The sequence below is a fragment of the Anticarsia gemmatalis genome, chromosome 24, assembly GCF_050436995.1.
Source record: "Anticarsia gemmatalis isolate Benzon Research Colony breed Stoneville strain chromosome 24, ilAntGemm2 primary, whole genome shotgun sequence".
Classification (NCBI taxonomy): Eukaryota; Metazoa; Arthropoda; class Insecta; order Lepidoptera; family Erebidae; genus Anticarsia; species Anticarsia gemmatalis.
Window position 1 is genome coordinate 2537210 of NC_134768.1, and position 24906 is coordinate 2562115.

Here is a 24906-nt window from a genome sequence, read left to right on the forward strand (position 1 = left end):
ATTCCTATTCATAATATTATTTCGGCCTTTGCTAAAAAAATGCTTTGGAAAATAGTTTGCATCCTACGCGGTAAAAACTCGTAGTAAAGTGGGTATCTTATATTTTTTATTACCTTTTTTTCTGAAGTAACATTGGTCTTAGGTGGACTGGTATTTATTATAGATTAGCCAGGTCCATTCACTCACAATTCTCCGCGCAATAAAAAGCACCTATATAATAATAATATGTATGTGTCTAGATGGCGCTGTCGATCGAGGAGTGCGGGTCGGACGCGGAGTCGGTGCGTGAGGCGTGCGGCCGATACCACTCGTGTGCCGCGTGTCTGGCGCACCACAACCATCACAACCACGTCGCCGTATGTACACACTCATATTTATACCTTGGTCAAATTTACTTCCTGCACGAAAATAATATCGAGGCCCTTTAGTGTTTTAGCGCCTCCTTAACGTGCCCAACAGTGCCAGCGGCACGTAACACTAACATTTATCAAACCATTAATTGTCAGTTGGTTCAACCATAATACTACGGTACGGAATAAACAGGTGCCCCGGCAGTGTAAAAACCTTTACCGAGCATCGCGTATGAAAGGTTTTTAAAAAATACATATTTTTGTATTCATCTAAGACATTATTTTATTCAGGGGTCGGAAGAGTTAAATCAGCGTGCCTGCTACTGGGACTACGACACTATAAAGTGTAAACCTGTCAATTCTTCCGAAGATATCAGGTGAGTGTTTCGACCATGTATTTTACCTCACAATTCTCCAAGCTAAAAATGTAAGAATTTTGATAGAAAAGCTGTAAGCCTAAAAACGTATGCTTGCGTACGCGCATGTATACGTGCACGTAATAGATACGTGCTTCATGCACTCGACGTCACATAATTATTTATATTTATGCTTCGGAACTTGTTTTTCTATAGGTTTCTCGTATCTTTATAAGAGAATGTCAAAAAAGAATGCTTTAACTTTTGCGATTTTTTAACAAACGATTGCGATGATGTGGTCTTATGCATTATTTTATTTGAGACACATTTTGTTCACGCCAAGATTAAGTTTTCTTTAACTTATACATTTTGGGCATTATCTGTTAGCCTGTTCACAAAATGTCGGAATTCATGTAAATAATTTATTTTATTCCCTAGTAACACGTGGTAATGTTTCAGAAGCGTGGCGGCGGCGGGTCCGTGCAGCGCGCCGTGCTCCACGTTCCAGACGTGCGCCAACTGCACGGCCGAGGAGTGCATCTGGTGCGCCTCGGCCGGCAGGTGCGTGGACAAGGTACGTGCACTACTACACTACGTAGCTACTGGCTTGGTACTAGTGGGCTACGCTGCCGTCCTCTAACTATAATCAATGATTTATACCAGACATAATTATATTGTTAAAACCATTTGGCGATTAAAAAGAGTGGCCAGCAGTTTCTTGCCAGCTCTTCTCATTGGCCCTGCCTTCCGAACTGGCGGTAAATTCACTCTCTGTATCATTGACTATCATAAGTGTCAGCATTTGACCTATATGAATAAATGATTTGATTTTGATGTCTACAAAAACAATGCATATTTCCTTTCTCTACCGCCTTTTCGCGAATATCTCGAAACATTGTTTTCGTAGATAACGGCATTATAGTTAGGAGACGGCAGTACGTACGTAAAGCGTAGCACAGTAGATGCGCGGGGACCGTTTCGTAGCAATGTTACTGCTACGGTCTACGTTCGAGCTGTATTCCAGTCTTATGTGTGGTGAAATCCTGTTATTACAATTAACAATGGAACTAATAAATCGGAAAGGAGACTACGCATATTTTCTATAGTTAACGATTTTGTAATTCTTTGACGTTCGTACATTTGTTCTACGAATAGATTTGTATGGCGGAATTCGCTTGAAAATTTAAGTCGTAACATCGGACACTTTGTACGAATGACGTTACAGTTCGCGTTTAATGTATATTTTTATGTTTCAATATTTTGATTTGATTTCAAATCACCGTAAGTGAGTTGTAAACATGTTTGTATACTTCTATACACACATTTAAGTAGTTAAAAGACAGGTTCCGAACTGATACTCGTACTCATCACACAAATATGTATTCCGGGTGGGATTCGAACCCATCGCACCCGGCGCGATATTTATTGCGGTGAGGTGGCCACTGTCCCTCTTATTCATTAACACACTATAAACCTATTTTAGTTATAAAGCTACTATAAAATGTTTTCTCTTTTTCATTTCGCTAAGGAGTGAAAGAAACAAAACACTTTATAAGCCTTTCATAACTTCAAAAATTTTATGAATAAGAGGGAAAGACTTTCGTTAAACGTCGGACACTTGCTTAGCCTTGTGTACGAATGACTTAACAATTCGCATTTTCTGTATGTCTAATGCTTAAATATATCCAAAATGAGCTTAAACTATATTTTTTGTATGATGTTTAGAACGCATACGGCGCATCGTTCCCGCTGGGTGGGTGTCGGGCGTGGTCGACGTCGGGCGGCGCGGGCGGCGCGTGCGGGGCGCTGCGGGGCTGCGCGGCGCACGTGTCGTGTGCGGCGTGCCGCGCCGAGCCCGCCTGCGGCTGGTGCGACGATGGTGCTGGTGGGGGGCGCGGGGTGTGCCTGCCTGGTGGGGCCCGCCGACCGCACGCGCCCAAGCTGTGTGCGCAACACAGGTAAGTAAATGTTGATACTGCGGAGAGGCCAAGTAACTATATACGATACTTTGTTAGGTGTGAATAACTCTTGCAACCCACGTGGTATGTTAGCGTACCCGGTCGGCTATGTAAACGCATGTATATAAAACCGTGACTCGACGCAATTACACTCGTAAATTGTTGCGATGTGATTTTGTTTGGCAAGCTGCCTTCACCATGGTCCATGTAACTAAAATGGCTTTAACAAATGTCACATGGCATTCTACAAATGCGTGATGCAAAACAAGGCTTTGCGCACATTTATCCGGTTGGATATTAATCGACATATGTGTACCTATATGTGTAGATGAATGTTCAGGAAAAATACCGCTCGACATCGTCGCGCCTGAATATTTAAACTGAATTTTGACAATAGGATCCAAACGGTACAAGCTACATAAGTGTAGTGATTCGGGTTTTGTTGTTCGATAAATACCAAAATATGCCATGTGTGTAGCATAATAGACAAGTTACTAATATACTTAATCATCTAATATAAGAATCCTAACTTTTAATTCTTAATCGCGTTTAAGACCCGTTTACATTATAATATTATGTGTACAAGTCGCGAGAGTTTAAAACCGTTAGTAATATGCTTGTGTGTTCCAGGTGGCACTTCACGGCGTGCCCGCTGTGCCAGTGCAACGGGCACTCGGTGTGCGACGGCGCGGCGCGCTGCATGCAGCCGTGCGCCGGCCGCACGCTGGGCGAGCACTGCGACGCCTGCGCGCCCGGCCACTGGGGCGCGCCGCTCAACGGCGGCACGTGCCAGCGTGAGTATACCACTGTTTTAGGCCTATTTGTAGTGTGTTGCAGGCTATTGTAAGGCAGAACAGGGAAGATTGTAAGGCAATGCAGGGTGGGACTGGTTAAATTAAGTGTAGTGCAAGATAAGTCGCCTTTACACACACATTATATCGCACGCTCTTAGGAGTGTACAGGATTATGCGCGGGAAAGCAGCGCGCTCTTCGCTTGCGGGCTTGACAGATGAGTGCGGCGCGTAGTCTTTCCTTTCCCCTTACACGCGCGCTCTTTCACGCGCGATTGTTGTTTCATGCGCGATACAGTGTGTGTTAAGGGGGGTATAGGGCGAGACAGTAAAGAGCAGGGTGGGAAAGTGTTGCTAGATAATGCGTGCTATTGCTGGACTATGAAGCTTAACTTGTCAATGAAATTAATGATGTGTGTTTGTAAAATGCATGCACGATATTTTTTTATAGACTGGAGTTGCATTTTTAAATAGTGCATTTATAACAGGGGTATCCATATACTCGAAATATTTCCATTATACTTTAGATATAAATACATTTGATTTCTAACGCTAGTATATTCTTGGAATAGCACTAAGACTTGTTTTAAGATAAAAAAGTTCACTTTTAATCGTATACGTTATTACGGACACTACCTTATACGCAACACAAAATGTTTAATATCAAATCGCCTTACTTCTTTATGAACCTATTCATCTCATTCTAATTTACATACGTTCATTTCTAGCGTGTGAATGCAACGCCCAAGCAGTGGCGTGCGCGCCCGACACCGGTCGTTGTTACTGCAGCACTAAGGGGCTGGCGGGCGACCGCTGCGACAAGTGCGACAACACCAACCACTATCACGCTGATATTTATAATAAGGGAGCTTGTTATTGTAAGTATACACTCTATTTTATATTCATTGTAGTCCAAGTTTGTAGGGAGAAACTTATGAAATGTATTCGAATAACAAATTAGTCGTCAATGTTTTACCTAGCGCAAAACTGTTGAAGTTTGAAGAAGGCTTTTATAGTGAATATAAGATTGAAAATAATTAACATTAAATGTCTTTTTAGCAGATATTAGTTGTCAAATATTTCACAGTATGAAGTCTATTGGATTAGCCACCATCAAAGTAAATAAATTTAACCCATTAATGTCCCACTGCTCGGTACGGGTCTCCTCTCGTAACGAGGGAGGATTTAGATCTTGAGTCCACCACGATGGCAAAGTACGGGTTGGGGAATTACCTACCTTCAACAACTGTTCTTAAAAAATTATGTATATTAATATAAATAATTAAGAGATATATTAGGCACATTTTGTCATAAATTTAATTATACGCATACTACGAAGTATCAGATTACCTAATTGCTAGATAAAGTGCCACCAAATAAATAAAAATACCTGTCAAATTTTAGCTGATAAGCAATCTGATTTATCCGGAAACAGTGATTGTAGTCTTAGAATCGCCGATTTTTTTTACCACTGTACTTTTATTTGCAGACGACTTAGCAGTAGACTATCAATTCACGTTCAACCTATCTAAGAAAGAGGACCGGCACCTCTCGGCGATCAACTTCCGCAACAGTCCGGTGAAGCCCGACGTGGACGCGGACTTTAGCATCACGTGTTCGGCGCACGCTCGCATGAACCTGACTGTGCGGACACGGGCCGACCCGCACGAACGAACGCTGTTCACTGATGTTAATTGTACTAATTTTAGGTTCAAGTAAGTACTAGTTTATTATGTCATTCTTATCAAGACATTTATTCTTTTTAAAAGACAACTCCCGCACTATGAATTGCTATTGTGTCGCGAGGACTTTTACAAACATACAAATAAAGGACACAAGGCACAACCAGACCCGAAACAATTATTTGTGTATTGCACAAATAATTGTTCCGTGTGGGAATTGAACCCACGACCTCCCGACGCAATGGTAGTGTCGTGGTGACCTTAGCCGCTGTGCCATGGGGGTAGTCAGATTTTCAATCCTTTGTGGAGATTACGAACGCTTACTAGAGTAGCGATATCATTTATATCTTTAAAAAGTAAACTGCTCAGTGATTGCCTGTAAGCAAGTTGCGGCTAAAGAGTACTTAAATCTATCTGTCCTGCTCCTGACCTCTCAAATGTCGTGTCAAATAATGTATATGTTAGTTTAATAAGTTTTATTTAACTTATTCAGAGGTGGTTAAACCTATAGACGTCGAAGTTTAGTATACATAAAATTTAAATAGAAAAACAAAAAAAAAACATCTTAAAGAAAAATCTGCAGTGCAGTGGTTAAGGTCGTGGGTTCGATTCCCACACTAAACAATTCTTCTTACGATCCACAAACAGTTGTTTTTGTATCTAAGTTCAACTAGACCCGAGTTTGGTTGTACACTGTGTCTGTTGTTTATATGTTTGTAAAAGTCCCCGCAACGCAAGAACAAATCATAGTGCAGAAGTTGCCTTAAAAAAATAATATTATATGTTCTTTTATTTCAGATTCGCAAAATCCGAGCACGCATTCGGCGTCGAGGACAACGTGACGTTGACCACGTTCTTCGTGTACGTGTACGATTTCAGGCCGCCGCTGTGGATACAGATCTCGTTCTCGCAGTACCCCAAACTGAATCTACAACAGTTCTTTATCACTTTCTCGTCTTGTTTCTTACTGTTGCTGCTTGTGGCGGCCGCGCTGTGGAAGATTAAACAGGTAAGATAAATTTGCGAAATCTTTAAGTATTACTAAAATACTGCCGTCTAAATTAAAAAGAGCACAACTAAAATTTCTTGTGAAATTGAGTTATATATATATTTTATTAGCCCTTTTTTCCTGATTCCGAATATATACAGGGTGTCCCAAAACTCAACGATAATCCAAGACCGGGTGATAGGCCAAGTTATACCAGTTCTGGGAAAAAAAAAAAAAAAAATCCATATCACTTAGTTCAGCAATAATAGACATTTTTCAAAAAAGTTGAAATTCCACACCCTTGGTCGCATTTTCAAGTCCTGTGACCACCAATGTCACAATTTCGCTGTGTTTTTTTTTAATTTCGTGATCTTCAATAAATATGTTATTAATCGGAAAACAAATTAATGCACAAAACATTGTTAATTTAATGAAAAAAAGGTAAGTTTTAGTGAGTCATGGTTCTCAAAAATATCGTTAGTTAACTTTGACGCTTCATATTGTATTATATTTTTTATTTTTCCCAGAACTGGTATGACTTGGCCTTTCACCCGGTCTTGAATTATCGTTGAGTTTTGGGACACCCTGTATATATAAATCAATTTCACAAGAAATGTTAGTTGTGCCCTTTTTAATTTAAACGGCAGAATAATGGTAATATGTTTGGGTAACATCGGAAGCGAAGGAACAAATTTGCGGATATTTTTAGGTGGCAGAAAACTAATACTATCTTCGAAAGCGAGGCAGATCTGTAGAGAAATTGTTGTTTAGATATTGTATCTTAGATTACTTGTACTGGCCAACGAAAGTATCGGAAAACCGTCACATATTTTGAAGAATATTCTTTATTCTTGGTTCTAAAACAGCGAAAACGCGAAGAGTAATTGAAAATCAGGCAGAGGTTGTCTCGCGCAAAACGTTGTACTTAAGACGAAAAAAAAAAGAAATGTCTAGCAACCCCGAACTACAGGATTTTTATTTTGGGTGTGGATGTAGAATTGTGAAGTAGAAAATTGATCTGTTTAATAATTCACACTAACTGTAAGTATAATGTTGATGTGTTTGTTTGTAGAAATACGACATGTACAGAAGACGTCAGCGGCTGTTCGTTGAGATGGAACAGATGGCGTCCAGGCCATTCAGTCAGGTCTGCGTCGAGCTAGACCGCGGAGCTGTGGGTCAGTATATTGTACTAACATTGTATTATTTCATGCTCAGGTACCAGAATCGTGCCTTAAATCACGTGTCAGTTGTGGTCTATTATACGTAAATATTGAAAAAAGAAACTGATATGTTTATAGTACTGTAAAATTAACGATATATTAAGTGACGTAAAACTATAAGTTTTGAGTGAACATCATTGGTACAGGTCTAGTTATTTTTACGATGTGTTTGCGTGTTACTTTATGCATCTTTCATAGTAGGACATTCATTTGTTATCAACCCAAAAATAGGCTAATAGCAGCTCTTGATGAACTGAAAGCCTAACCCTTCCCTCGATTCGGGAGAAGACCCCAGCAGTGTAACAGTAATGGTTGGAAATATTGACATTTAAAAAGAGCAAGTCGTGAGTTTCTTGCTGTTTCTTCTCACGAGCAACAGCTTTTCCGAAACGGTGGTAGATAAAAATATTTTGACGATTTCAAATACTTGTTAAAGTTTATGACATAAAGAATATTTCACTTTGACTTGACTTTGCTTTAAAGAAAATAGTTCCATTTTTAATAGGCATTATTTCCCCAGGTTCGGGAGTCCCGGCGCCCGTGGCCCTGGAGCCGTGTCGCGGCGGGCGCGCGGCCGTGCTGTCGCTGCTGGTGCGGCTGCCCACGGGCGGCACGGGGCGCGCGCCGCCGCTGGGCGGGCTGGCCGTGGCCTCGGCGCTCGTCACGCTGGGCCACCACTCGCACCACGACGTGGCCGGCAAGCGCCCCAGGCATCACTGATACATAGGTACGTCATGCGAGCAATGTGATTACAACGTCATGCAAGGTAACCATGCTGAGAACGGCATGTCATAAAAAAATAGGTTTATTGCAGAAACTTGTACAGCTTTAAGAGTTAATCTTTCGGACCACCTTTTAAGTAAAACGTATACCTGTGCTAGGCGGCTCTGCTCTTCAAACACATTCTTTATGCTAGGTCTGTCATGTCTGGAATTTTATTATAGAAATGTCACATTGTTAAAACGAACGGTGTGTCGTGAATAAAATATCGAGTCGGGAACGACGTATTTGATATATTATTATCATGCCTGGAAATATTTGACAGGTATGTCAAGCACCCTGTTCGTCAATGTTAGACGCAATAGGTTCCATGGGTTTAGTCTAAACGTCGTAACTGTAGTACCAATGCAGAGCCTAGATAATGCATTTTCTATAGACTAATTACATTAAATTATCTGCAGATGAATAGATAATTATATTGACAAATTAATGCTCCCGTATACTAATATAGTGTATTTATTTTCAGATACAATCACCGATGTATATAGAAGTATGAATGAACATTGTACATAGGACACATGTAGTGCATTGCTCAAAGTGTTTTATAAATAATACTCAATTTATTATCCTTTATATGACGTATATCCGGAACGAGTGACGTATACAAACATATTTTGAAGCGATGTAGAAATATAAGACTTGTACGTGCACGTATACGGGTGTATACGTATTCGTACGTTTTAAAGTATACGTGCAATAAAAAAAAGCTTAAAATTTGCTCTTAGATTTCATTGTTGATGCCTGTGTGTAGTGGTTAAAGTGATGACGGTATCACTGCGCGTAGGTGTCGTGGGTTCGATTACCAGAAAAAATATTTTGTGCCTGTTAGTCAGAATGCTTTTATTGGATTAAATTGCTTGTCGTTTCGGCGCAGTTTACAGTGGCGTCAAGCAATCCAATTTAGCTACATAAGTTGCTAAATGTTTGATACCTGAAAAACAGTTAAAATATAAGCCAATATTAATGTAATATTATGTTTTCAGCTAATATCATATCCTACAAAACTATTACTAATATTCCTACATCGCTTCAAAAACAACACAGAAACATAAAACAAAATTTATTTTTTATTGTAAAAAATAAAAGAAATAATAGTATAAGATAACTAACCATTTTCACTTCCATATATAAAGATGCCAAAATACTCGTAATGTCACTTTGAAAGATGTTTGCACTTATAGAATGCTAGTACTGGGTATTTGAAGTTTTATAACAAATTAATAATGCTTTAGAGCGATTTTATTGAGGAAATACAAGGCTATTTCACTTTAATATTATGATAAAATTCATTACGATTAAATAACTATAATTGAAGAACCATTCCGACATTTTTGATAATTTATTTGCAAGTTATCTGACAAAATCGTCAAATCTATTTCTCGAAATGACATACGCGCCGATTAACTTTCTATTTCTGAAGTTAGCTGCGAGCCGCTGCGATGAAAACGAAATACGAAAAACGTAGGCAAGGACTGTGAGTGATGGAATGAGAGTAGTTCAGTCTCCGTACGTCTTTTGTATTTATAAATTGCTTTTTAAGCAGCTTGTTGCTGTATTCCGACATAAAAATTGAAATAGCGCATACAATAATATTTAATTTTTCTCACATTGAGTTGAGTTGTTTGAAAAAGTAAGTTTATTTCTAATATTTGACTGTATATATGAACAAGATTAAACAAATATAAATATTGTATTTGAAATCAGTCATTTTAATAGTTTTGTTGCTGTTACAATAAAGTGGAAAGCTTTGTAAGTTCTCAGTATCATCGCTCTAAGAGTTGTGCTTTAAAACGTCGGACTGCGTTCATAGTGTTTAGATTCCATTGCATTTTTTATTTATATTCTTAATTTCTATTGATTTTATGTTAAAATTATTGTTGCTGTGCTTATCTACACTCAAGGCCTAACCTTTTATACTGTATTGCAATTTAAAAAAGCACTATTATTAATATTTAAAGATCTGGCAACCATGGGTTTGTGTGAGACATCACATCTCACTAAACCAGTGGTTCCCAACCAGTGGCCCGCGGAAGTCAAAATATGGTCTCCGAATTATTTTAAAATTTTCAAGATGAGTATTACACCTTATTTTTATTATACTTACCTACATAGTTGTCTCTGCTAACAAGAATAATATAAAAGTGGCCCCGGACTAAGAAAAGTTTGGGAACCCCTGCACTTCACTATAGCTGCGAGGTCCGGCAGGCATGTCTGTAGACTTGCTCTTGGGCTTGTAGTGAATTCGGATGTGCACGCATTACGTATACCAAACGTGCACCTATGTATACGTTCAATAATAATTATAAAAAATTCATACCTCTATAAAAAATCATAATAATTATGAATTTTATTGTGTTGAATTAAAGGTAGATAGCACAGCAACAATAATTTTAATAGTTTAGTGTTCTCTCGATTATTAGTCGATATTTAATAATTTAAATATAATATTTATTTATCTCAACTTAGAATATTTTAGCTAGCAAATTAAATGCTTGCAGGAATAAAGTTTAAAAGACAATGTTTTTTCACGTAAAAATCGTAGGTGTTTATTTGAAATATAATTTTTGTATGATTTCGTTGTTATTCAGTGTTATTTGTAAATGGACAACGATGTAATTATAAATGTATCATCACAAATGTTTGACGGTTTGAAGATGACACTTTATAAAGTATTTTTAGGGTTCCTTAGATCCTTATGAAATCGTAAAACCCTGAAATATAAATGCTTTATCGCGTCTTGTAAGCGTGTATTGTCCAAGAATACAAGAAAATACTATAATTACTTGTAAGTAACCGCAGTTAATTTAATATGAAATGAAACAAGGCAGCTTTTAAAAATGTATTTGGAAGACAAAGGTGATAAAACCTGTTGCGGTATATTACCCAGAACTAACGTATAGACTAGACAAAAACCCGTACCCTGTGGGAGATTTAAGGTGGTCGCCACACCACTACCATTGCGTCGAGAGGTCGTTGGTTCGATTCGCACGTGGAACAATTATTTTTGCAATCTGCAAATAGTTGTTTCGTGTCTGGTCGTACTTTGTGTCCGTTGTTTGTACGTTTGTAAATGTCCCCAAGCAATTCTTAGGGCGGAAGTTGTCGTTTTTTCAAAGTGTTGTCTTCAAACCGTTGAAAGATTAACAAAAAGTAAATATAAATCTATACGTAAAGTCACTATTACATATAATAATTAGAATGTAAATAGTGCGGCTTATGAGACTATGATATTAATATTTTTATTACGACTGATGTGTAAATGATGTAAAATATAAAAGATTTTCTTTCATTTGTTTAGTGCGAGCGCGTACTGTTTGTGAATGTTGTGGAGAACATGAAAAACTATATCAAAACTGATAAAAATAAAGTTCAATAAATAGACCAGTAGTACGATTCTCTACTACTATTGACTATCGACAACCGGCTAGCTATCAAGAAATCTGAAATATGAATATCTGATCAGCGCCTCTAACAGGCGTCGTAGGAACTATTTTTGCAGTACATTATAAATGTCAAACTTTTGTTGCTCGATATTAACGACTGTAGAGAATCACGTTACTGCTGATTTACTGCTGACATTCGAAATCGAGTTCAAATCGTATCGAATTTGACATCAAAATCGTTTTAAATTCCAAAATAGCGAGTGAACAAACTTATTAGTTCATTGAAAAATCAGCGTTTAATCATGCCTTAGTCTGGAATTTAAGAGTACATTTTGAGATAAGCTCGAATCTGACACGATTTCAATCTAATTCAATCATCGGTACTAAGCCAGCTGGTTCTAATGTCAAAACCCGATAGAATTGGGTCTATCTATTCATTTCTTTATTTTTACTTAAAAAAATAACAAACGGTAAAACTTCTTCGTCATGCTATAAATAGTTATCTCAAGATAAGTATGTTTATAAAGTCTATTGCAGTTTGGTCAAATCAATAATGGACAAACAAAGATAAAATCAAGCTATAGTAATCATCAATTTATCATAAATGATCCTCGGACCCTTTTACAAAACATTGAATATAAATTCTTTATGTCTCTTTATTTCTAGGGGAACTAAGTTATCCATAAGATAACCGATTAAAATGAATTTCCCAGTCGATAAATACTACAAATACTAATTTATGTTTGATCACAACATTCACATACATTTTTTTGTATTATAGCCTTAGATGTAAAAAAACGTATTTTATCTAAATAAAATAATAAATCTATATATGCAATCGTAATAAATGTTTTAGTCCAACATAAATATTTTTATGCTTTGTTTAGTAATAATCAATAACCGCGGATTTATGGAGGTTCAGTGTTTTAGATGAAAAATATGTTTTTTTTTTACTTTTTTATTAATTATTTTAAGTAACTTTCTTAATGAAAGGTGAGCCTTTCGAAATGAATTATTAATTTTATTAACAATACTTGTGTTAATGATCTCAAATACAGATTTTTTTGAAAATGAGAATCAAATTGGAGTTTTTGAAAATTGTAAACCTGTGACTGTTTTTGTGAGCGAATGCTAGATCTTTCTAAAAAGATAAGTCATTTTATATGAACCCTATCTTTGTGTATAACAGAACAATTACATATTTATGCAAATAGGAACCTACCCGAATTAGTTTAGTTTCAGGTAAACGAGATGTTTTTGGCTAAAATGAGATGATTCCGCAAGTGTTATCAGTCAGTCAAAATTTACCATATATTTTGGGGATCCGATCATACCAAGTGGCATTCTCTGGTCTCTGTCTACCCCTAGGAGAAAATGCCATGATTTTAAGTATATGTGGATTTTTTGAGCAATCGCATTATTTTATTATTCTGCACTATGACACTTAAATAAGGTATTTTAGCTTACGAACTCCATTTCTATTAAAAATTGGTTGGTTCCTTTCTGCATTAACATTTAAAGCTTGAAATTTTGTATTTTTCGTCTTAATTGCTTTCCTCTGCTACTAATTACAAAAAGTAATGCGCGTTGTTTTCTTTAATTAATTCAAATCGACGTTCAATAAAAAGTACTAATGTAACTTAAATTAATTGTCAATGCTCTCTAAATAAATTAATTTATTAATAACTAAGTAATGAATTACTAATAAAAGTAGATCGCTTACGAAAATGGTCTCGGTATTCAATTATAAATAATAATTTTATCATTTTAATTACATCACAATAAAATTTTAAAACTCGATTCCTTCGAATCTCTTTTTAATAATTATTTTATGAAAATGACGGTAATAATTACTTTGTTTAATAATTTAAATCTTTTAAACGAAAAATTATAAGTTGCTTTATAAAATTATATTAAAAAGTTTGCTTTAAAATTAGTATTTTTCAAATTATTAAAGTATTGTAATATTAGGCTGCAGTGAATATTTATTTCTAGGATTTCGATTAAAAGATTGAAATTATTAAAAAAAATATTATTACGTTATTTTTGGATTGTCCAATTGCCTTTTTATATTAAATTGAGTGTAAAAATAAATCAAAAAATAAAATCGGCAATAATTATATAGTGGTAGACACAGCACTATTAAATACCAGTAATTACACGTTAGTTTCGACTGAAAACTAAAATAATTATTAAAATAATTAATTATATTATTATTACAGAAATATTGTAAAACCAGTTTTATTTTAATAACAGTAAAATCCGCATAAATGCTTAAATTTATTTAATAAAATATTTTTAATTTTAATCTAACAAAAAATGTATACAGCATCCATAAAAAGCTTATGTATAAAAATAATAATTAAATATTTCGGTAAATTTTTACATTTTCTCGAAATAAAAAGACATATTCCATGTTAAAATGGATTATAATAATAAAAATACTGCCATTTTTTGATAATAATACGAAATTATGTAGAAATTTACCGAAGCATTCATTATTAAGATTGTGACGAGTGTAAGAGTTTGAATATGGCTGGCTAGTTTTAAAATAGGGCCTATTTTTAAAATCTATGTAAAACAAATAATAAGATATACATGCTTGTTTTCGATTATGAGCCACACAAAACTCATTTAGTAATATTTTTTCTATATAAAAGAAAATCCTGTACTGCCTCATTGATGTAGAGGTTTGTCTGCCTTGAGCTCGCTAAACTGGCCAAGTACCGATTGGGAATTAACACAATTTTTTCCCAACCTACATTATCCCATTTTGTTGAACATATGTCCCCTAGTTTGTGGCCATAGAAAAATAACAATTATGTTACATACATTTTGATAGTAAAAGCCGAATAAATTGTTGCCCAGCCCCACATAATAATATGCTACTATAATACTATAGAAAGAAACTAGCCAGTCCATTTGAAACTGTAAATGTAAACTCATAATAAATGACAAATACATATACTGCCAATATGAGCAATTCCAGCTTAATTAGAAAGAGAATTATGATATTTACTTTGAATTTAATGTCGACGGAATATTATTATTTACGATGAAGCGGGTCATATTAGTTCATAATGGTAATTTTGACAAGGCAAAGTTCGCAATCATAACTTTTAAACTCTCGCGTTGCATGTTTAATGTATAATAGAATACGGGAATTAACGCGAACACGCATTTTACCTTAAAATGCCTAACGTTTCGGCGCAGGTTGCACTCGCCGTGGTCCCAGGCAGACTGTCTAATAATACGTCGTAATACTTAGAAATCATAACAATACATTTTCTTATTTGCATGACATGAGAGGATATTAATTTCTACAGTCTATTTTCTTTCTCAAATTAAGCGTTAATTCTGAATTAAAATTACCTTTGTGAGCTAAAATGACCCGCTTCGTCTACGATATTCCAGTGTGGGTGTGGTAATGTTATATTTAATATAAAAAACCTTATTTTTGAAGATACAATTTTATAGCGAACTGTTAACTACAAGTTACAAACGCAAGCTAAAACTACTACTTTCTTTATCAGACTAGCGTCGTTGCCGCTTTTGTTATTTTCATGCAATTTTCAAAATGGTATTAAAATTATGCTTTAGACTTTCTTTTGCTGAGGTCGAGATGAAAGAGACGGTATAAGAAATTAAGCGTTGCTTAAAAATGGAGTATTATTTTAGAATTCAGTGCAATGTTTTGCTGTTTGCAGTTGTATGTGCAGTCTACAGGTCGCTAAAAAAGTGTATCATAATATTATTCGAGATCCATGACCAAGCAATATTTTTAAGTAAAAAGTTATTATTTAAATAATATTTTATATAGTTTACTAAAATAATCGGTTGATTAACTTTTTTTATTATTTCATATAATTTATGAATGAAATAAATGTTTTACGTCATAATATTCAATATATTATAATTTTATATTTACTACTGTTAAACAACACCCTATATGCGCTAAGTATGTAGTTGCCATATCGAAGTTAGTTTTATTTTTCCATCGGTATTGCCAGCACAAAAAAATCCGTTAAACAATTATTTTTCCTATTAATAAATAATAACATCTAGTCTGAATAATAATAATTGTTGCAGTTTTTTTGCTGTAGGTACCGACCTCACCCACACAGATGATTTCACGATAGCAACACTGTTCATACGATATAAACTATATATATTATATAGGCAATACAGATTATATAGGCTAAGCGTTAAGTTGTAAATATAATTGAATATAAATTATTATTGTAATTCAAAATAAAATTATCGATCTGTACTTTGTTGTTTTACTTTTATGCAAATACAAGATGCCTTAAAAACTATTTTATTAATTGTAGGTCCCGTTGGAAAACCCCGTTTATTTGAAACCAAATTGGGCGGAAATAAACTCGTATGTTATTGATGCCCATAAAATAAAAGTTTTAAGGAGAAATAATTGCTATTGTTTCTGATCAGTTTATTAATAAGAGCTGTAGAAAAAGTCACAATCAACTTCGGACCAAAATCCGAATGCTATATCAAAGCCTTCTTATAGATTGCAATCGCACTTTTCGCCTCTCACAAAAAACAATTTTGTTGTGATTTACAATGATTTCAATGCAACTTGTGTCTTAGAAGTCGGCTACTTTCAGATTGCACGTTTAATAAGATCTAAGCTACGCACCCACTGGGTCGGAACCCAATCATATGGGCAATAAGGAGTTAATAATTATTTGGCGCAGATCTCTATACTGAGCGCATAGTGTTTTATGAACTTGTACAGTACATCCGAGCTGTCATTGTCCGCACGCTCTGACGCATGCCCCGACAGTGCTGTACAATCTTTCCAATGATATCGACTTGTATCCTTGTATCAAACCACGGAAATACAAAAGTAATTCCGCGTATCAAACATTGAAACTAGGTACTTATACTAATACCTAATAATGTCCCGCCGATCCGGCTACAGCGGTCTATTTCATTGAAACTGGCCAATGATGCAGGACTTTGTTTATAGTGTCCAAGTGTGTGCACGATACACAGGTAGAATCTCTATTCCCTCACTCTCATAACCTGGTGGGACGGAAAACCGACACGACCGGTGAGAGGTCAGGCGCCGGACCGACGCCGCGACGGCTTTACGTGCTCTCCGAGGCATGGAGGTCTTCGACTCTCTTCTCAACTTCCTAACTCCGAGCAATTTCTAAGAAATTCTTAACAATTAATCTCAGAAAAAACTTTTTGTTTCGACTCAGGATTCGAACCCGAGACCTCCCGCAAGGCAGTCGCATACACTACCGACCGTGCCGCAGAGGCAGTCACCTTATTCCCTAACATGTGTGGTTGATAGCACGTCCTCATGAAAACACTGAAACGAACTTTAAATATGGGTAACCCAAGCCCGGAAGGGAACATAATAATTCAGATAGGTACCTAGTTTATTATAAAAGAATAGTACATCTGTAAATGGAATAAAAACTACGTTACAAACAATAATAAAACAACTCAATGGTTATTAATCTCTTTTGTTCTGTGCTGTCATTCTGTAGGATCCAACAACATCTCCCGTCCTGCCGCGTCCTTTATATTTTGTACAATATTCTCTCATATTTATGTAGTGTTGTTTACATTTTACATTATTTTGTTGTGTTTTGATATATCGTATTATGTGCTATTGCAGTTCTGTGGGTTTGTCTTCGTAAATGGTAAATATTAGTTGGTTAATTTTTTCAACAATACTTTTTAATTTAAACCAAAATGTAGATCTAGGAATAATTAGCTCAGACACTGAGAATAATTGCAAACGGTTGCACGTTGCTTTCATCAGATTCAGATCAGTTTTCAAACAAATAATTAAAAAGCTTGCATTACTTTGTCTTACAAATCAGCTGTCTGCCAAGTCTATGTTGAGAATTAAACTAATATTAACCTTGCCATAGGTTGCCTTGCCTATATACCATTCCTAGGTTCCGTATCTATCTGTTGTAAAATTAAAAACTCAGTAGGTTGTATTTTAAGCAATAGGTTGGGGAGAATCGTCTAATTAAAAATGTTTACAATTTTTAATGTATGATCAGCTGCTTGGGTGTTTCTTCAAGAAGGCCCTTGTGTATTCATAACGTATGAAGCAATAGAAGTGTGCCAGTGGCATTCTCAGGTCTCTGCTTACACCCATGAGAAAAAGGCGAGATGAAGTTGAATTTATGCGTGGCGAAGCCTTTCTTTCAACTATGTTGGAGTCAGCTTCCAGTGTCACCTAATGCAGCTAAATACCAGACTTTACATGGAGCGACTGCCTATCAGACTTCCACAACCCAGTTACTTGTGTTATAACTCGTTGAATTCTGATTGATCGGCGAAATACTGATTTCCGATCCGAGAGTTATACGATACTTACAGATATTTACGAAAATACTCGCCTATCATGTTACGTAACTCATTGTGCTATGACGAATTCTCTCATTTTTGTGAACGATACCGTGTTATCCTCATTCTTCCATTGTTTTTCACGAAATACAACAATTGGATCATCGGATTCATACAAAAGACGTTAGGGAAAGATATTGAATAACACGAAATCAATAACGGCGAAATGATGACCAAATTATTGTTATTACTGAACCGATTTTTGAAGAAGTCAGACGTTTGGGCTCATTTAAACTTAGCAATTATATCTAGTCAATCAATATTTAAGATTATTGACACATACAAGTATAAATTATTCAGTATTTAACATAGTTTTGACCGAATTCTGTAAGGTATTGTCGGTCCCTATTAAAAAAAAAGTAGCAGACATTTCGGATCCCTATCCTTATTTTAAAAAGTACCAAATTATTCTCGGTGCAATGTCATACTTAAAGAGTCCATGTATGGTTATGTTGGTGACCTTATGACGTAGCGGCCGCGCGATGTGGCGGTCTGTCCTGTTGTGGTTGTCGGTGGTTGCCCTGTCTTCTGCCATACCTGAGGAGTACCAGTACTGTGCGCTGAGGTACCGAAGACTCTGCCAGGGGAAGGGCAGACATGTCGCTTGTCAGTTTCCTGATGTAAGTATATTATGTTGTTCTTAAGTGTTGCTAAACAGATTTAGTGGTCATACCAGTGCTAATGATGTGAGTGTCGTGGATTCGATTTCCACAAGAAATCAAATATTTCCCTCTCTCAGTTAGAAGTTAAAAATAAAAAATGTAATTCGCTGGCTACCTAGACGGTCTCTCTCGACACGAGTAACCTGATGGCTTAAAAAAGTGAGTCTCTTTGTACTAGTTGGAGTCCCATGATTCCTCTCTCACATTTTTTTTTACGTATTGAACCCATTCTACTTTTTATAGGATGACACCTTCATCATATAATACCTTTTTCTAATCCATATTTTCAGCCCGGTGCGGGGCAAATGTGTTATCGTTATACACCAATAAAATTCACTAGTGATTTGAAGAATTTCATCACTCATTATCTGAACAGGTAAGGCTTTTCTTTAGATACTTTTTTTAATATCATTGTATTGAACTTAGTAAATAATTAGCTTAACCTAAATTTCTTCTGAGGGCTTTGATTTCGCGTATTGTGTACTTGGCTAGCACTTCTTTGGCGAACGAAAGCTCTTTCTCTGATAAGTATAATGGTTACAGACGTCGTCAGCGCATCGCGTCAGGTAATGAGAGGGTTCGCGGCGGAGTACACCTGCCCAAACCACAACTTATGATGTTGGTGGTGAGTAACAGAGTTAGAACTAAAGATTAGATTCGCCAATGGTAGCGATAGTCAACCACGTTCACCTTCACAGGAGATACAGGAACCTCCGTATGAGGATCTCTCGACCATAAGCGAAACTAGGATTTTGAACGAGCTTGTAATCTCGACTTAAATACTTCCTTTTTATGCACGTGATTTTCACGATAGTAATAAAATTTTGCATGTTGTGTGTGACAGGAATGGGATCGTGAGCTGGCGATGTTGGCGCAACGACTCGCCGATCAATGCACATTTGTCCACGATGACTGCAGGGCTACGTGTAACTATTTTGCTAACTTCTAAAAGCCTCTTGCATGCAAGATTATAAAGCATACCACTTTCTTTAGAACTCCTTCGTAACTCTGCTTTAATTTTGAATGTCTCACAGACAATCTGTGGTTGTGTTTGTTTCAAATAACTCGAGAAATATTGCTTCAATTTTCCCACTGCCTTTAATTATTTCAAACTAATTTAACAATTCCCATAATGTCGTATGAAGTAAATCGTTTTATTGAAATCAGATACTGAATGTTGTTTATTTCTCCCAGTAAAGTTCCCATACGCGGGTCAAACGGTCGGCGAGGTCCGATGGCGTCGCTCCAGTGAGTCAGACGAGCTGAGCGCGCAACGAGCCATCAGACGGGTGCTCGACGCGTGGTGGGGCGAGCGGCGACGGGTGCAGCCTAAACAACTGACTGCCCCTTTCAGACTTACATCCAAGTAAGAGACATTTTACATCCATAATATCTCGTAGTTATAGTTCAAACTTTTCTATGTTTCTATAGGATCTTCAATAGTCAGACTTAATTGTTGTACCTAAATGTCACGAAATGCTCGAAATTTTGGTGTGCAACCGGGCTCCAAAATGATTTATTATTTTGGTATTCAATCAATATAAGAAAGAAAGTATTACTCGTGCACAACGCACACACTTATTGGCACTTTCAAATTCAATTCAACACTTGATTACTTTGCAAGAGAGAGACACAAATCACAATGACTTTAGTAAGCAATTCTATAAACCACTAAATATTGGCACAGCACTTCCTCAAAATTAAAACAAAAGAATATTATCTGACCCTATTTTTTGCTCAGTAAACGGTGTGTTTATACCTCTTCATCCACCGATACTGACAGAGGAACAGTTTGGGGCCACTTCAGCCAGCTCGCAGTGTGGAACCTTCAGGCCGTTGGGTGCGGGGCAGTACGTCACGGCACTGATCACCCTCGGCTGCTGCTGGTCTGTGACTTCTCCCACACCAACATGCTGGGTCAGAGGACGTTGGTGCCTGGGAACACGGCGCCGTGTCCTCAGCATATGGCGAGAAGATTACGGTCTCCATATCCTGCGTTATGTGGACCGGTGAGTTTGATATAGCTTTAACGATTAGGTAACTACTTGATGATTGATGCATGTTGTACCTGATAACGTTGACTGGGTCAATAGAAAAAATTTAAACTTGTTCTAGTAAAAAGCTTATTAAAAACACTCGTGTTATGTCATTTTTATTCGCAAATAATTAGGTACTACTCACTGAAACATTATATTAGGCTCTCATTTGATTCCAACGATTATACAAAGTTGTCGTACTTTTACACTAAACAATTTTTGACGTTTAATAAAGTATTTCTGATTTGAATAGATCTAAAGCATGGCCTTCCCTATCCTACTAGTTACTACTACCCTAGTAGTTAGTGAACTACACTATTTTGAAGGCCATGCGTTTTTGCTGTTAAATTAAGTTCCAAACTTAGCGACACACCCTAGCTTGAAAAGAACGATTTTTGATACAGTATAACTATGAAATCTTCAAGGAATGCTTAATAGATGATGATACTTTTACCAAATTAACCAGGTACGACAACCAGCGCCTCACGAGGCGGAACCAGAAGTCGAGGATAACGGCTATGATGATGGAGAGGAAGAAGAAGACGTGGATGATGTGGAAACTGTTGAAAGTAAGCATTTAGTCGTTACTTACCTAGAGTGTATGAAGGAAAAAATCGTGAGCAAACCTTGCATACTTGAGAGTTTTAAAACGGTTTTTTAAGGAGCCGGAAAAATGGTAGGTATGGTGACTTTCCTTTGCTTTCTTCAAAAACTTTTGGACTTGTCTTCGGTAGCATGGTAGGCTAAAGGCTTGAGACCTTGCCCTTTTTTCATTTTGTGATCTTTGCCCAATAGAACAGTAAGTAACAGAGTCAAGTTATGCCTTCGTATATTCGTTAATAAGTAGACTTGGGAAGCTCTTGTAGGACTCTTATAACCGCACAGATCGTTTAACGATTAGAATCAATAACAAAACAACGTCGACTCATTAGTCAACATCCTTGATGTTCATACAAAAAGTTACCTTTCTCTTTATATCATGAAATAATATTTTTAACCAAAATCTTTTTTTTCCTAGTTGACGACGCGCTAACACCAAGTCTGCATAAATCAGGACATCAGAGCGACAACACGGCAGTTTCAATAACAACGGAGACCTCTCTCGCTCCAACGACTGTCAGTTATGAGGAAGTGTCCAAGAATTCTGAGTCTCCGATATTTATTGAGGAACCAGCTCTACATCGTGACCCTTCTGCGAAGAGAGCCTCTCAGCATCCACGTAAGATGACTATAAATATTTCATTTTCTAATAGATTAAGGTTAAGAATATGAATCTTTTGTATATGTAATTGCTTTAGGACATCGTATCACATAAAATAGCCATGCATGGGTACACTCGGTACTTGAATGTCGAGCATATTAATTAGGAGCGATTCTTTATTTAATTTGATATTTCGCTGGCTTAACGATGTTTTCACTATGTATATTAAGAGAGCCAAATAAATGTATCCAGAATTTACTTTGAACTTTAGGCAAGTGTGTAAGTATTATGATTTTGCCAAAATATTATAATCATTCCTTTGAAAACTTTGTTGTTGTATGTTCTATGTTAACAAAACATAATACGTTTCAACATTTTGTTAATTAGTGGTAGTCCAACAATACGCAATCACAATGGCCCCCATCCTTCCATCACAAGCAACACGTCAACTAACAATGGAAAGAGATGGAGTTACAGAAGAAGGAATCAGAAGAAAGTCAGACTTTGAACATGACCAGTTCTTCAAGCCCATGGTTAGAGAAAGGCCGACCAAGATGCTGGATAGACCGACGAAAGTACTGGACAGGCCTACGAAGAAACTCGATAGACCTACGAAGAAGTTAGACAGGCCTACTAAAAAGATCTATGACAGACCTTTAGTTAATTGGCGGTAAGATAGTTTATTTATTAGAAACTAGACTCCTTGTTAGGGTATGAAATGCAACTGTCCATAACGAAGTTTGCATATTCATTACTCTTTGTTCTATCAGAATGAAGATGAGAGATGAAATGAGAGAGATTAATGTGCCTATTATTAAGTAATAGACTCGTCTCGTATAAATAACTTTTCCAACTTGTATTGAGATATTCTTAGTGTAGTACTTTTTAAAATTCAAGCACGCTAACTTTCATTTACTTATATCGAAAATTTACCCACTTTAGCATGGAAATAATTAGCCCTAAGCCCTAAGATCAAACAAAGCTTTTTTTTTAAATCAATAACTTTCTAACTGAAATAGGTATGGAACTTTGAGAAGCAGAGGCCAATCAACTAATTTTAGGTCGGAGAAAAAGTCTTTTCGTAGTATAGTATATAGTATGTATGAACTTGTAATAAAATCTCTTTGGCTTCATACATACCTATTATAATGCGAAAAGACTTTTTACCTGACCTAATATATAGTTTAATGTATTATAGAATACGGGAATTAACGCGAACACGTATTTTACCTTAAAATGGCTAACGTTTCGGCGCTGGTAAAAAAAAATATAGATATAGTGTCCTGTATCTAAAATAATATCTCTTTCTGCCCAGAGCTGATCAAGAACGACCTCCAGAACCTGACCGTGGGCAAGAAGTCATACCTCTTACCCGTCGGCCGGCCCACTCAGGTCTTAACCCACGGCTCCTAGAAGTCTACCGTCCCACAGTCCCCGAGGAGACCACGGAAACGACCGAGAGTGTAAACCTATTCAATCATGATGATAAGATCAAAGCAATGTCACACCGAATGCTCATGAAACGTTTAAGATCTTGTTTTCAAATGTTCTTTTGACAAGTATATAGAGTGAAATTGGAAATATGTGTTTAATTTTAAGTAGTTAATAAGTTTGGAGAAATAGAGATGTTATAGTGTCTGGTGTGACACGGCTTTGAAGAATATATTTAATGGTCCAACCTGATATTAAAACGATGCGACATTCCACTGCTGACATCCAATCAGACGGGTTTGGGCCCATGGGTACCAACCATAATTTCCAAGATGAATATAGCTATTATTAGACTTTATATCATGTTATGTTGATTTTCTTAAATATTTTTATTGCAGTACCGCCATCGATGGAAACAAACGAGATTTAGAGCACAGAGGTAAGACTATATATATTTTTTATGTAGTTCAAGGGCTACATATTATTGTTACCTATCTATCTGCTATCAATCTGCAGAGTAGTAATCAAAACAGCTTGGCCTTAGGCTTGATTTCTTCCTAAGCTGACAACAGTCGAGCGTACGACAACCACTATGCTTTATAGGATACTATACAGCGACGCTGACATGCGGCAGAAGTTTCTATGTACGGTCTGATGTTTGAACGCGTTTAATAAACCAACGCGTTCGAAGATATCGAAAAAGGAAGGGAAGTTTTAACATTATATGCCAATATGCCAATTTATCTGAATGCTTGTTACAGACCGGGTGCCAATGCTCTCCTGTCAACATCGAAACCTCCCAAAAAACTCGAAAGTGTAAGTTCTAGTCTTATCATCGTAAGTTTTTTTTAAAATTCGCTACACATATTTAGTAGTGGTCAAAAATGCGGGGTTGCGCTAAGATCCCATAGATTCCTCCCTTATTTATAGATTCATATTAACCTACCCTTCGAAATTAACATGATGAAAACTATAAGCAAACATTTTGTGTTTCAAGCAGGAGTGCATACTGTACACATGGTGGTTAAAAACAGCATGAAAATGATTAAAAAGACCGGTCATTGGTATAGTAAAATTATTTAAAATGTCAAATACGTTTGTTACAGAGACCAATAAATATAAATCTGGATAAAGAGGACATTGACCAGCTATTCCGCGACACCGGCTTTAACATGGAGTGGAGAAAGAAAACCAATTGATGTACAATATAATGCATAAAACACAACAATGTCGTTTCTTTTATTTTGCACACATTTTTTACATCGTGAGGAAACCTTGCATGCCTAGAATTTTTTTAATACATTTATTGAGGGCATGCAAAGTCCCCAACCCGCACTTGGCCAGCATGGTGAACACCCCTCCCTCATTACGGGAGGAGACCCTTGCCCAGCTGTGGGCACATTTTTTATAATGTCAAATAAAAAAGAGCTTGATTAACCCCCGGTTTCTGAGGTACATTTAGCCGTAGTTTATCTATTCAATAACGTTAAAACTCATATAAACATGACAATTTGAGTAGATAAACTACACCGCTAAATATACTTCAGAAACCGGGCATAAGTGCTACGCTGAGTATTAGAATGACTGCCAAATGAGTAGGATTCCCGGTTAAGGTAAACATCTATATAATAAATAAAAAAGAATCACCGAAGCGCGCATAGCTTAT

At 36.5% G+C, this 24906-nt stretch overlaps 2 protein-coding genes across 5 annotated transcripts in view; both read left to right on the top strand.

Moving 5' to 3' along the window:
- Nucleotides 1-15775, top strand: part of dsd (attractin-like protein dsd) — a 32171-nt gene extending 16396 nt beyond the window's left edge. For 2 of the 3 annotated variants that reach the window (XM_076130420.1, XM_076130422.1), the window contains exons 16-26: nt 240-356; nt 642-727; nt 1166-1280; nt 2432-2664; nt 3295-3458; nt 4184-4333; nt 4945-5170; nt 5936-6146; nt 7198-7303; nt 7869-8075; nt 8595-15775. In XM_076130420.1, coding sequence (XP_075986535.1) covers nt 240-356; nt 642-727; nt 1166-1280; nt 2432-2664; nt 3295-3458; nt 4184-4333; nt 4945-5170; nt 5936-6146; nt 7198-7303; nt 7869-8068 — 1608 coding nt within the window. In that variant the 3' untranslated portion in view covers nt 8069-8075; nt 8595-15775. The remainder of the gene's footprint in view (nt 1-239; nt 357-641; nt 728-1165; nt 1281-2431; nt 2665-3294; nt 3459-4183; nt 4334-4944; nt 5171-5935; nt 6147-7197; nt 7304-7868; nt 8076-8594) is intronic. The other variant, XM_076130421.1, reaches the window with a different exon arrangement.
- Nucleotides 15776-18161: 2386 nt separating this feature from the next.
- LOC142983644 (uncharacterized) lies at nt 18162-24454 on the top strand. Of its 2 annotated transcripts, none has more exons than XM_076130624.1 (13): nt 18162-18530; nt 18863-18948; nt 19116-19197; nt 19417-19498; nt 19767-19938; nt 20314-20581; nt 21075-21177; nt 21627-21827; nt 22197-22479; nt 23125-23272; nt 23639-23679; nt 24002-24056; nt 24347-24454. In XM_076130624.1, the coding sequence occupies exons 1-13, from the start codon at nt 18393-18395 to the stop codon at nt 24437-24439; spliced, it is 1752 nt and encodes a 583-aa protein (XP_075986739.1). In that variant the 5' UTR covers nt 18162-18392; the 3' UTR covers nt 24440-24454. The 2 variants fall into 2 exon arrangements, with proteins under 2 accessions (XP_075986739.1, XP_075986741.1); XM_076130626.1 differs by having other exon boundaries at nt 20356-20581.
- Nucleotides 24455-24906: the final 452 nt, after the last annotated feature.

What these genes read in the sequence shown, in the direction of transcription:
- LOC142983644 (XM_076130624.1), top strand. Translation starts at nt 18,393, where the DNA reads ATGTGGCGGTCTGTCCTGTTGTGGTTGTCGGTGGTTGCCCTGTCTTCT. An exon ending in GAGAGCCTCTCAGCATCCAC is followed by an intron (nt 21,828 to 22,196) that starts GTAAGATGACTA and finishes TTTGTTAATTAG; the next exon opens with TGGTAGTCCAACAATACGCA. An exon ending in AGACCTTTAGTTAATTGGCG is followed by an intron (nt 22,480 to 23,124) that starts GTAAGATAGTTT and finishes CTTTCTGCCCAG; the next exon opens with AGCTGATCAAGAACGACCTC.